Source organism: Chenopodium album, chromosome 15 (genome assembly GCF_948465745.1).
Source record: "Chenopodium album chromosome 15, dcCheAlbu1.1, whole genome shotgun sequence".
NCBI lineage: Eukaryota > Viridiplantae > Streptophyta > Magnoliopsida > Caryophyllales > Amaranthaceae > Chenopodium > Chenopodium album.
In genome coordinates this window covers 40,000,748-40,012,847 of record NC_137848.1, presented here as the reverse complement: position 1 = coordinate 40,012,847, position 12,100 = coordinate 40,000,748, and the positions used below count along the sequence as shown (strand labels likewise).

Sequence of the window (12,100 nt, the reverse complement as noted above, 5' to 3'; positions counted from 1 at the left end):
ATGCAACCCAAATAACGCCCAATACAGTAAACAACTGAGATAATTGATACAAAATATGCATATATACCAGTACATACATAAACAAAGGGAAAACAACAGGGATTCATGCAAAATCAATACCAAAAAACAACGCTAAAACAGACAATCAGGTCATTGCTTATGATAAAAGTCAAGAACCAAAAAAAAGGGAAAAAACCACACAATAACAAACCTCTTAACAATTAAAGAAAGCAATGAGATTAAGAGCCAACAAAATTAAGAAACCAATGAAACTAAGACCAAAAACAACAAATAAAGGAAGCAATGAAATACATGACAGAATGAGCAGGAATAAACTTACAGAGAGAAGACGACACAAATGCACTACAAAGAACAATCAAAATGTTGACTCACCGCTACAGAATCACACAATAGATGTCCATGCAATATCAGTCACACCATGTTAATTATGCTAATTCCGTCTCTAAACACCATGCAACCCAAATAACACCCAATACAGTAAACAACTGAGATAACTGATACAAAATATGCATGAATACAAAAACATACATAAACAAAGGGAAAACAACAGGGATTCATGCAAAATCAATACCAAAAAACAACGCTAAAACAGACAATCAAGTCATTGCTTATGGAAAAAGTCAAAAACCAAAAAAAAGGAAAAAAACCACACAATAACAAACCTCTCAAGAATTAAAGAAAGCAATGAGATAAAGAACCAACAAAATTAAGAAACCAATGAAAATAAGACCAAAAACAAAAAATAAGGGAAGCAATAAAATAAATAACAGAATGAGCAGGAATAAACTTACAGAGAGAAGACGACACAACTGCACTACAAAGAACAATCAAAATGTTGCTTATTCAGAAAATGCAATTAAAAAAAATAAAAAATAATGAACTCCAAAAAAAAAAGGAAATAAAAGCAATGAAATTGAAAGAATTTGAACAGAAATACACTTACACAGAGAAAATCGCACAATCCCCATCCTGAATTAGTCCAGACATGTATATATATACAGTCCTAATAAGAAGCAATTTTTTGCAGCCCATAAACACCGACCTAAGTACCCAAACAGTATCTAGTACTGTACATCGTACCACCTCAGACCTCTGTCACCCACTCCCATCACCAAATTACACTAATTCAGCAGATCACCACACACTAATTCATAACCAATCAACGAAACTAAGTACAATTCTGAATACATAATCATGATGATATGTATTATCAGCTTAAACCCACGCTCTAACTGGCAAATCCACCACAGCAAGCAAAAAGGAAAACTACCTGCTTAAGCAAAGGAAGTCAAAGCAAGCAAGGGCAAATCTGGCAATACATTAATGTTGGGGGCAAAGGGGTAATAGCGCCAGAAGTTACTATTCATAAGAACAGTAACTCCCCTCTTGAACTTTTATATGGTTTATAGATAAAAGATGGATAAGTATTAGAAATAGGAATATCCAGATATTCAAAAGTGCCACATCAAGGCAAGAGTGTCACGACTCGTCACATGTGTCGCAACCAACTAACGTGGCGCAACACGATTTTCCATGTTGCAACACCCTTCGGATTAATCTTGCCCTTTTTCTTTCCCGATTCATTTTAGTAAGTGTCTCCACTCGCCAAGAGTGTCGCGTCACGATGCTTTGCACCATGTCACAACACTGTTCTACTGTGGCGTTGTACCTCTGTCGTGTCATGACACTTTCCGGCCTCTTTCTTTATTTCCAGCGCATTACCCTATAAATACCAAGGCCTTTCTGGGTCTAGGTACTGATTCCCATTCACAAACAAGTTATACTGTAACCTTAGGCGTCTCCTAAACAATCACCATTCCTCCCTCAAAAAGTCCTAGACATGCGTACAACAGCCGAAGCTCTACATCATGTAAGGTATTATTCTTGAGGGTTAAATCCTTTACTTTAATTGCTTCTAATTAGTTTGCATTGATTTATTAATTATATTGATAATTTTAACGTTCTATTCGTGATGTAGTTGCAAGGTTACACAATCAAAGTAAATAAAGTAGTTACACTTTATTTAGTTTACTTATTCTTGTATGGCGAACCTTGCTTAATATCATGTTTAGGGTCTTTTAAATATTAGTATCATGTTTTAGTATTTTATTAATCATATTAGTATCATGCCTAGATTTTTACTAAAAATTGCATAGTGTCATGTTTAGGATGCTTTGATTTACAAAGTTACTTTCTATATAGATACGCATGTTTGCTTTATTTTTATAACTAATTGCATGTAATCAAAATTACGCCTAATAAGGTAAATTGAACGACAGATTTAGGTTTTCAATAATCTTGTTGCATAATTAAAGTGGTCACCATAACTAGATTTTATGTACATTAATATTAAGAAAATAAAGAAGAAGCTTTCGAAAAAGGAAAGCCTAAAAAACCCTCCCAATATGAAAACCTAGATGGTGCAGAAAAAATTACATAATACTCCCTCTATTTCGTAATAATTGCAATAATAGGGCATGCACAAAGTTTAATAATAAGTGGGGGTGATAGGAGAGGGAAAAAATAAAATATGTGTGAAAGTGGGGTTAGTAGAGAGAGAAACAATAGAATTACTAGTGGGTCTTTACTAAATAAGAAAGTGTCGCAATTTTTATAAAACAAACATAAAAGAAAAGTGTTGCAATTATTATGAAATAAAAGGGTAAAGAAAGAGGGTACACTGAATATACGAAAATTGATTTTGGCACACTCCTATGTAAAAAGAGTATAGAATCCCATATAGAGTTATGCCAATATTATTTCCCTGAATATACATGTAAGCCATGTTTGATAATTGGTTTTTTGATTAGCTTTTGACTTTTTAATTTTTTTAAATTTTTTAAAATGTTCGGTATTTTGCTTTTCATTCAGCAAAAAAACTGGTTTTTAAGCCAAATGAAAAGCTGCTGTGAGTAGCTTTTTTTGTTGACTTTTGGCTTATTGGCCCACAAATTACCTAATTAACAGCCAACAACTAACAATAAAATTTACTAAACACTTTTATAAACAGCCAATTTCAGGAGAGTGAAGGATAGCTCAAGTGGTTAGAGCTTACCCCCGCCCTTATGGCTCTCTAAACAACAAAAACTTTCAAAAGTCTTTATAATAACCAAACATTTCAGCTAAACAAACAAGTTAAGTAAAGCAATTAACCGCTAACAACCAACAGCCATTTGCTAAACAAAACCGTAGCCTTTTTCCCTCTATAAAGCCACAACCAACCAAAGAAGAAAGGTGGAAGAAGCAAATAGAGAAAGAGATCCATTCCAATGGAGAAGCAAGAAACACAACCAAAAGAATGGTCCCAAAAATCATGGGAAATCTTCTCAAAAGTACGCAAAAACTCACCATTAATCCAATGCATAACAAACTTCGTATCAATGGATTTAGCAGCAAACACCCTTTTAGCAGCCGGAGCTTCGCCTGCTATGCTTCACTCATTCGACGAAATCCCTGATTTCACCCCTCAAATTGCCGCCCTTTACATCAACGTCGGCACACTTACCGCATCTACTTTGCCGGCGATGAAATCCGCTGCAGAAATCGCCGTGAAAAATGGGAAGCCGTGGGTGTTTGACCCTGTTGCTGCCGGTTGTTCCGGGTTCCGGTTAAGGGCTTGTTTGGACTTGCTTTTGTTGAATCCTACTGTTGTTAGGGGTAATGGGTCTGAGATTATTGCTCTTTCTCGTGCTTCTTTTGGTGATACTAAGGTATTATTATTGCTCGTGTTTGAAAGTTTTTCGTGTTTTGAATTTTTTGTGGGATGATTACCTTCGAAAAAGGAAAAACTCTTAGGGAAGGAGGTAGTAATTGTTTGTATCGATTATTGTTGATGGAGTATTGTATTTATTTAATTTCATAGAATTATTATTGCATGTTGGTTTGTGTTTTTAATTAATATACTTCGTAGTTTTGAATTCATTGTCAGGAACTATTAATTTAACTTAGATAAGTTTTACATCATGAGAAGTGACAAATTAATGTTAAGTCATTTGAATTACCAAATTTCAAACACCAAATCCTATGACAATTTTATCTTGAATGTCCCTAATGATCGACCACTATACTATATTGGAATGGTCTCGAATTAATAGGCCGCTTTATAAATTTACTATGTTGAACCTTTAACTTGCTCATACTTATGGTTTATAATTTTATATGCATATCTAGGATATTAGTGGCACCTAAGGGATGTAAAATGTGGCCTTTATATAGTGGTAGAGGGAATAATAGCACAATCATGTAAGGGGGCGTTTGTTTCAGAAAATGGAAATGGAGTGGAAAGGAAACAAATAAGGGAGGGGAAAGGAATCATTTAACTATTACCTTTTCATTTGTTTGGCTTAACCTTGGAAAGAGTATTTGTTAAGAGGAGGGTAAGGGTATTTGTTACCCCAAGTTTTGAGAGGTAATAAATGAGGGTAACCATTACCCTTAGGTAATGGTAATTGTTACCATGCCTTCATACCAAACACAAGGTAATGGTATCGGTTTAATCGAATCCATTTCCAATCCAAAAAATACACTAACAAAACGCCCCCTAAGTGTATATACGATGTTGTTGAGAATATGTTGGTTTGATTCTGTTCATACGTGTTCAACTCTTTATCGATGTTGGTATCTAATTTGAGTGTGGCATTGCGAAGATGTAGGATTTAGAAATTAGGGTGAATCTGTGTTTGGGGAAGAAATGCACATACTTAGACAATACTGGTATTATTTTGAGGATCAAATGGATATATTGCTCTTCTTCTCTGTGGATTATGGACTGTTTGGTGAACTCTGTAAAATTTTTCCAGCTGCTTCATAATTTTTCAAAAATTGCGTATGGTTATAGCTTTCTTTGTCACATAGTAATAGTTTAATTTGGATTTTTGTATTTAACATTAGAAAGGTATAGTCTTATGTTTTTATTTGAATATGTGTCTTCTGCTTCGGTAATATAGCTAATAAGGTTTGCTGCATGTTATAGGGTGCAGATAGCGTGCATGAATCGATGGATGCTCTAGAAGCTGCCAAGGCATTGGCTCTAAAAACTCGTGCTGTTGTTGCCGTGACTGGAGCTGTGGATATTGTCACAGATGGGAAACAAGTAATTGGTGCACGCAATGGAGTGCAGATGTTGCAGAAGATAACAGCAACAGGGTGCTCTGTCACTGCTCTAATTGCTGCCTTTGTTGCTGTTGATCCAACTCATGCATTTGAAGCTACAGTAGCAGCATTATCTGTATTTGGCATTGCTGGTGAGCTGGGTATGCAAGATGCAAAAGGTCCAGCTTCATTGCGTGTTAACTTGATTGATTCATTATATGGGCTTGATCAAGAGAGCATAATTCAGCATGCTAAAATATCCTCATTATCTTGATGCAGAAAGAGATTTTAATTGGTAATCTTCTTTCAGATTATTTATATCCTTAGCTTAGAAAGCCTATCCTATCAAAATAAAGTTAATCAAAACCATATGTAACTTTTTGTTTTGTTCTCACAAAACCACCCAAGATCATTCTATAGGAAACTGCAAAGTTAACCTATGCATAAGAGTGAGGTTTTATTCAGATAACAAACCTTAAGTGACATTATGATATGACAGGCTGTGGGAGCTGTGAACATACAATAAAAGTAAGTCATGATTTTGGCCTTTTTTTTATTTTTTTTTTCCTCCTGTAGGATTAAGATGGTTTGGGAATAGACCCTTCACTCTAAAGTGAATTTTTTATTTTATTTTATTAATTCTCCTATTCTCTTTACACAATAATAATAATGTTGCAGATATGTACAGCACATTTTTATCTACAGTGAAAGTCAACTTAGTACGCATCAGGGCCGGCTACTAGGGGGAGCTCATTGAGCGATCGCTTAGGGCCCCCCCTTTGGTAGGGCCCCTTTGTTTTTTTTTTTTTTAATAAATTTTTTTTAAAAAAAAAAACTATTCTTTGATAAATTAATGAAATATAGTACTAATAACAAGTATAACTGCTTCTTTTAAATCTAAAAATGAATCAAAAGATTAATTTAGTTAGCTTGAGTGATTTTTTTGGGTTCAAATGGAGGAAATGAAGAAGCACTAAAGCAGAGGTTTAGTTTATTTGCTTAATTTTCTTTTTGTTTTGTAATTTTAGATTTTCATTTTCTCTTTTATATGAGCTTTCATTTTCCTTTTTTCTTTTCTACTTTCTCTTTTAGTTTATTTCTTTGCTTTAATTACCTAAATTCTACTTTGTATTATGTTAGCTTTAATTACTGAACTTCTCTTCTTTATTAATTTTTTTTATTTATTGGTTTTAAATTCTTGACATTTTTTTAAATAAATAAAATGAGGTATTGGAAATATAGCTTGTGAGGGTTTGATTGATGAATTTGCTTTAAAAAAAATGCTCGGAGGATCGATTATAATCAATAATAATTTTGGTGAACTTTATAATATAAAAAATTATGAAATACATTCTCATAATTTAGGGGCCTTTTTTAAGATTTCGCTCCGGGCCCCTAAAATGTCCAAGACGGCACTGGTACGCATGTTTTATCTCATCGTGTATGTTGGTATTCCGATTGTACGATTAATTGCTGATGAGTTGGGTGATCTGACAGTTGTTTATTTGGGAGTGCATATGCTTTATGCATTATATTTAGGTAATTTTTATCATGATATTCGACCTTATAACTTATATGTCTTGTCATCTGTTTTCTTTTTTTTGTAAAATGGAGCTAGTATACGAGGGGAGAAAATTTGTAAACTGCAACAAAACAAATGATCCTTGTCCTTGATACATCTCTTGGCACAAAATGAATTGGAACATATCATGATATTGAAAATAGTGAACTTATCGTGACAATAGCCCTTTCTTTTTTGATATGATGTATGCAACGAGTGTGATACTGTGATACCCGTTTTATGTAGTCATAGGATATCCTAGTCAGCTGTCTTATTTTGACTACTGATTTTAAAGACAAATCTTTTTAATTTAAACTGAGATTTTAATTTTCATTTGATAGTCCAAAGCTTTGAACTGTTTCAAGTTTGTTGGCATGACTAGCATGTATGTGTTATTATTTATGGTAATAACAAGTGGTGCTTTCTGATTGTTTATCCCTTGACAGTTATTTGATCACAGGTTACTAGCATTATAGAATACAGCCTGAAAAATTGTGTAAATAATTTTCCTTCTTTAGGGCTTTCTGCATTGATGCCCCCCTTTTGTTCATTTTGACTTTGTTTTTTCAAAAATACTTGGCAGTAGGTTACTAGAAAGCGCACCTCTGGACCTCTCTAAAACCCAGCAAACAAGGAGTCCAAACTGTTGGTGATGGTAATTGTGTTGTTGCTATTGACTAGGTGATCTGGGATGGATTTAAATATTTAAATAATTAAATTCCATTCATGTGGGAAAGATGTATTATATTACACAAGTAGAATGAATTACACACTTTCTTTGACTCTCATTCTTACTGTAAAGAAACTAGAGACCATAACACAAACAAAACCAAAGCACAAATAGATGCAAGATGACCTTCAGTAGCTCCTTCATTTCTTTTAGTACTTGAGATGGACTAGAAGCCTGAGCAACGCCTCTGCTCCATCTGTAACATGCTGTCCAGATGGTATCAATGGGCGAAGCTCAGCAAACCCACAAGCGTTCTTGAACTTTCCTGTGCCTCCTGTCACTGATAACCTAGAATATGGGCTTCCGATCCTGTAAATACCATAGAAATTGATGCTGTCCCCATATTCACCTCCCTCCAGCATAGCAGTGAATGCCATCATTTGTGTATTTCCCATAGCTGAACTTGCAACATAAACACCCTGAGCAGTTCCAACTGTCTGTGAACCCAAGTCAGGAGAAGTTGTCAGAATATCATCAATAACTGTAATAGTTCCAAACCCAAGGCCTAAACCGTCAGGTAAAAGCTGTGCTGTGTTGATGTTCTTCTGGTTGTTGTTGTTGTTGTTGTTATTGTTGTTGTTAGATCCAGCAAAGGCTGTACCAGCCAACCCCGTTCCCAATGGGACACCGCCATTCATGTTTGGCATCGACCCATCACTGTTAGGGATGGCCACACCATTTTTGGGAGTAAAAAACCCAAGTGGTCTAGCAAAAGGAACCTGCCCACTGTAGATGTTCCCAAGAAGCCCTGTGATTGGCCGCGCTGTAGGGTTACTCCCTCCAAGAATGTCGTGCATGTACAACTCAATGACCGGAGTTTCAGGGGAAGCAACAGCTTTTGCTGTGTGCATAGTAGCTAGTAGCAGCATCATAACAAACAATGACATGGTTGATTTCTTGATCATGTTTTCCAGACTGATACGCTGTCGTTCGAGGAGAATTTTGTGCGCTGGATTGATGATCACTCGAATGTATGTTTTAAAGGATTATTGGTTGAATGAGATTGGTATGGAAAGAGGAGATTATATAGGAAAGGTAAGGAGGATTTATGAGATGATTATGGAGTTGGTATATAACCCAAAATGAAGTGCAGTTGTTAAACTTGAATCACAAAGAATATATACAGCGCATTTTAGTGCGAAATTAGAAGAGGCTTTTTTCTTTAGGTGATATTGAGGGCTAAATGTGTGCAGTACAACAAAACCATTCATACATTAATTTTATTAACAACAATTACTCAATTTTGGAAGGTAGTGAACAAAAGAGATACGAGTAATAAAATACTGTAATACTAATAAAAAAAATAATAATCAACAAAGAAAGATCGTAATCTTTTACTCTGATAGAGGTCAAACTATTATGGAGCAGGGGAATTGAAAGCAAAATAAAATTATTTTAAACGGATTGAAAATATATTAGTGTGATACTACAACAGTACCACAACAAAATCAAGCAGGAACCAAGTTTTAACAAAAATTTTGTATATGATACGCAAAAAATAAAACGATACTCCGTAAGAAATAACATGTAACGGAAAGAAATGATGAAGTATTAGTTCATATAACATAATTATTGCTTTGAAAAAAAAACAAAAAAAAAAAAAAACTTAAATATTAATTTGTTACCAAGGGTCTGTTGTTCACTTTATTTTCACTTATTTTAAGTCTAACAAGTTCAGTTCAGGAAAAATAAGTTCCGATAAGTGTTATCCAAATTCAAATTACAACTAAAATAAGTTTTAATAAGTTCAGTTATGTTTAAATAAGAGAAAATCAGGTGAATAAAACGCATCAATAATATGGTAATTATTATGTTAAGGTGATTGAATAGGCATTATAATAATAGAGGTTAGAAGATAAGTTGTTTAGGTTTTATAGACTTGTCATGTCATTACTCATGTGACACTAAGTCATAATGAATGAAGGGTGACACATGTCATTAAGGACAATACCATGCTATCTATTTGATTTTAATAACATTATAGATTACGAATAAAAGTCTCTATAATATGTGTTGTTTCGAAAGTTTATATTTCAACACTCCTCTTCACATGTAAGATCCCTTAAATTTGGTCTCATGTGATATTTCATAGGGCTATAGCGTATTTTTTTACTCCCCCTCACATGTTAGGACCCACTCAATTTGGTCCACGATTGGAACCTTTTATAGATGTAATGTACTTTGGGCCAAATTGAATGGGTCCATGTGAGTGATAAGTCTATTTTATATATATTTTTATTCCCCGTCCCACGGTCATATTTGTGCTTATTTGAGCTCTACGGAGCTATTTTTATTACTAATATACGTTTTCTAGTGTTTTTGTAGAGTTGGTATTATTTTGTTGGAACTTGCAGATTTATGACAATTCCTGAGCTTATTAAACAACTACGAAGATATTGGAGTCTAATCGTATTTTATGACCGTAGTTTAATTTCCCAAGACCTAGTCAAAGGAGTTTGATTTGGGATTTAAAGGCTAGATTAATCAAGTTGTTACAAGCTACTACATGGAGCCCAATCCCAAGAGATCAGTTGCTGGGCTTCAAATTGGCGAGCATCAGCTGCTGGGCGTGAATAGGCGGGCCCAATCATCAAGGAATGCCGCATGAATGCATGATCAACGAGTGGGCTCAAATTCCTTGGGCCTCACTCCAGAAACTTTGCTTAAGACGGATTTCTATTTGCTAAAGGATTTAGATTTGTTTTTAGGATAGTTTTGTCTTTAGCTTTTGATTATTTTATGATACTTTGAGTTTGAGTGGGATTAGGGAGTTGACTTCCTTTTTTCTATTAAAGGAGGTAGTAGTATTTACGTAGGAAAGGGGGGATTAGGTAGTTTTAGTTTTTTTTTAGTTTAGTTTTATTTTATTAATTAGTTTTAGTTTTAGTTTTTAATTTAGTTTTTTTTTCTCTTTCTCTCTCTAACTTTTCTCTCTCTCCTCTTAATTAAACTCTTAGTATTATTTTCTCTCTTGTTTCTCTCTCTACAACTCTTGGTTTAATTTCAGTTATTTATTTTCTTTCTTCTATCATGTCTTCTTTTATTGCTTTGATTAGTTTAAATTTAATTATGCTTGAGTAGTTCTCTTTCTAGGGTTTGTGGGGATCCTTGAATAATATGAAGGGGTAATTTATTGTTGTTAATTATCAATGCTTAATTGATTTCCTATTGATTGATTTAATGCTCTGTGACTAGATTAGGCCTGATCTTTTATGCATGAGTTTGACAATATTGATTCGAGATTCGAGAGATGAGAATTGATGTTTTAGGTCTAGTTTCAATAGGCAGGTTAATCTATAAATGGTTAAGTCGAGATTCGAGAGATGAGATTTAATACCGGTAGATTAATTCTGTGATTGTAATACGTAGCGAAAGCCCTTTATTATCTGGTTAATTGATGCATTAATGATTGGTTATTATGTTTTACCCTGAAATATTATTTATTGGTGAACCTATGCCCTAGGTCTTTAATTCATTGATTCCTCTTATTTTATTCTCCCTACTTATATTCTTCGTAGTATAATCTTTAAATCACAACAAATTGTTACTAATAATTTAGATTGCTATTAATTAATTAGGAATAGAAACACTAGTTTCCCTGTGGATTCGACCCTACTTCCCAATCTACTTTAGTTAGAGGACTTAGGTAATTACTTTTGATTAGGTGATACGACTTTAGCCTGTCAAAATTTGGCGCCGTTGCCGGGGAAACGGTTATATTTTTTATTTCTAATTGTTTTTGTAGTCTAGATTATTTTCCCTCGTCCCGGAGAACATAAGTTTTTTGGGACAATTCTCATATCTGTTGTCTAGTTCTTTGTTTATGCCCAGGTGTTCCAGATCAGGCTACATTCCTTTCGATCCTGAGATCGAGCGCTCTTTCCATAGGCAAAAGAATTTATACAAGCAAATACTGGCGAGTTCTGGTGGTGAAATTCCTAGAGACCCTTCATCTGATTCTAGTGATCCAGACACTTCTTCAGAATCAGAATTAGAGATGGGAGAAAATCCACCTAAAAAGCTCAGCGACTATTCTCAGCCATCTTTGGCGCATTTTCCCCACCTTTCTCCTACGCCAGATCTTGAGGGAGTTCAATTCGAGATCAAGCCCCAGTTCATCACGATGATAGAAAGGAAGCAATTTAGTGGAGGTAAGGGTGAAGACCCAAATCTACACATTGCTGACTACTGTCAATATTGTAACACTATAAGGCAAGCTGGGGTCACGCAAGACCAAATAAGGGAGATTCTCTTTCCTTTCTCTTTATGTGGAAAAGCTAAACTGTGGTTTAATGGTTTAAATAGAACTGCACTTGGAATTACTAATTGGGAGACTCTTGTTTTGAATTTTTATAACAAGTATTACCCTGCAGAGAAAACAGCTCTATTGAGAAGCGCAATTCAAAATTTCGCCCAAGAGCCAGATGAGTCACTATATGAAGCTTGGGAGAGATTCAAAGACCTGCAGAGAGAGTGCCCTCATCATAACTTAGAACAGTGGCAGTTGATACAAGCTTTCTACAATGGGATCGGAAATTCTTCTAGAGCAATTTTGGATTCTGCAGCTAATGGGAGGTTTATGAACCTCAATGTTGATGATGCAGGTCAGGTTATTGAAGATATGGCGATCCATAATTCCCAATATGGGAATCCTAGAGGTTTTGCAAACAAGGGAAAACACCACGTCGATCCTGTAT

General features: G+C 34.7%; 1 protein-coding gene, 1 non-coding gene and 1 pseudogene across 2 annotated transcripts; 1 reads left to right on the top strand and 2 right to left on the bottom strand.

Annotated features, from left to right (window-relative positions):
* The first annotated feature begins 3,269 nt into the window (after positions 1 to 3,269).
* On the top strand, positions 3,270 to 5,835 carry LOC145582215 (hydroxyethylthiazole kinase-like). The gene is made up of 2 exons (XM_081639220.1): positions 3,270 to 3,731; positions 4,994 to 5,835. Exons 1-2 carry the CDS (start codon positions 3,291 to 3,293, stop codon positions 5,384 to 5,386), a joined length of 834 nt encoding a protein of 277 aa, XP_081495346.1. The 5' UTR covers positions 3,270 to 3,290; the 3' UTR covers positions 5,387 to 5,835.
* A 1,691-nt stretch (positions 5,836 to 7,526) lies between these two features.
* On the bottom strand, positions 7,527 to 8,485 carry LOC145582214 (dirigent protein 18 pseudogene; annotated as a pseudogene).
* A 3,302-nt stretch (positions 8,486 to 11,787) lies between these two features.
* On the bottom strand, positions 11,788 to 11,894 carry LOC145583595 (small nucleolar RNA R71). The gene has a single exon (XR_014100227.1). It is a non-coding gene; the product is annotated as a small nucleolar RNA R71 (small nucleolar RNA).
* Between the last annotated feature and the right edge of the window lie 206 nt (positions 11,895 to 12,100).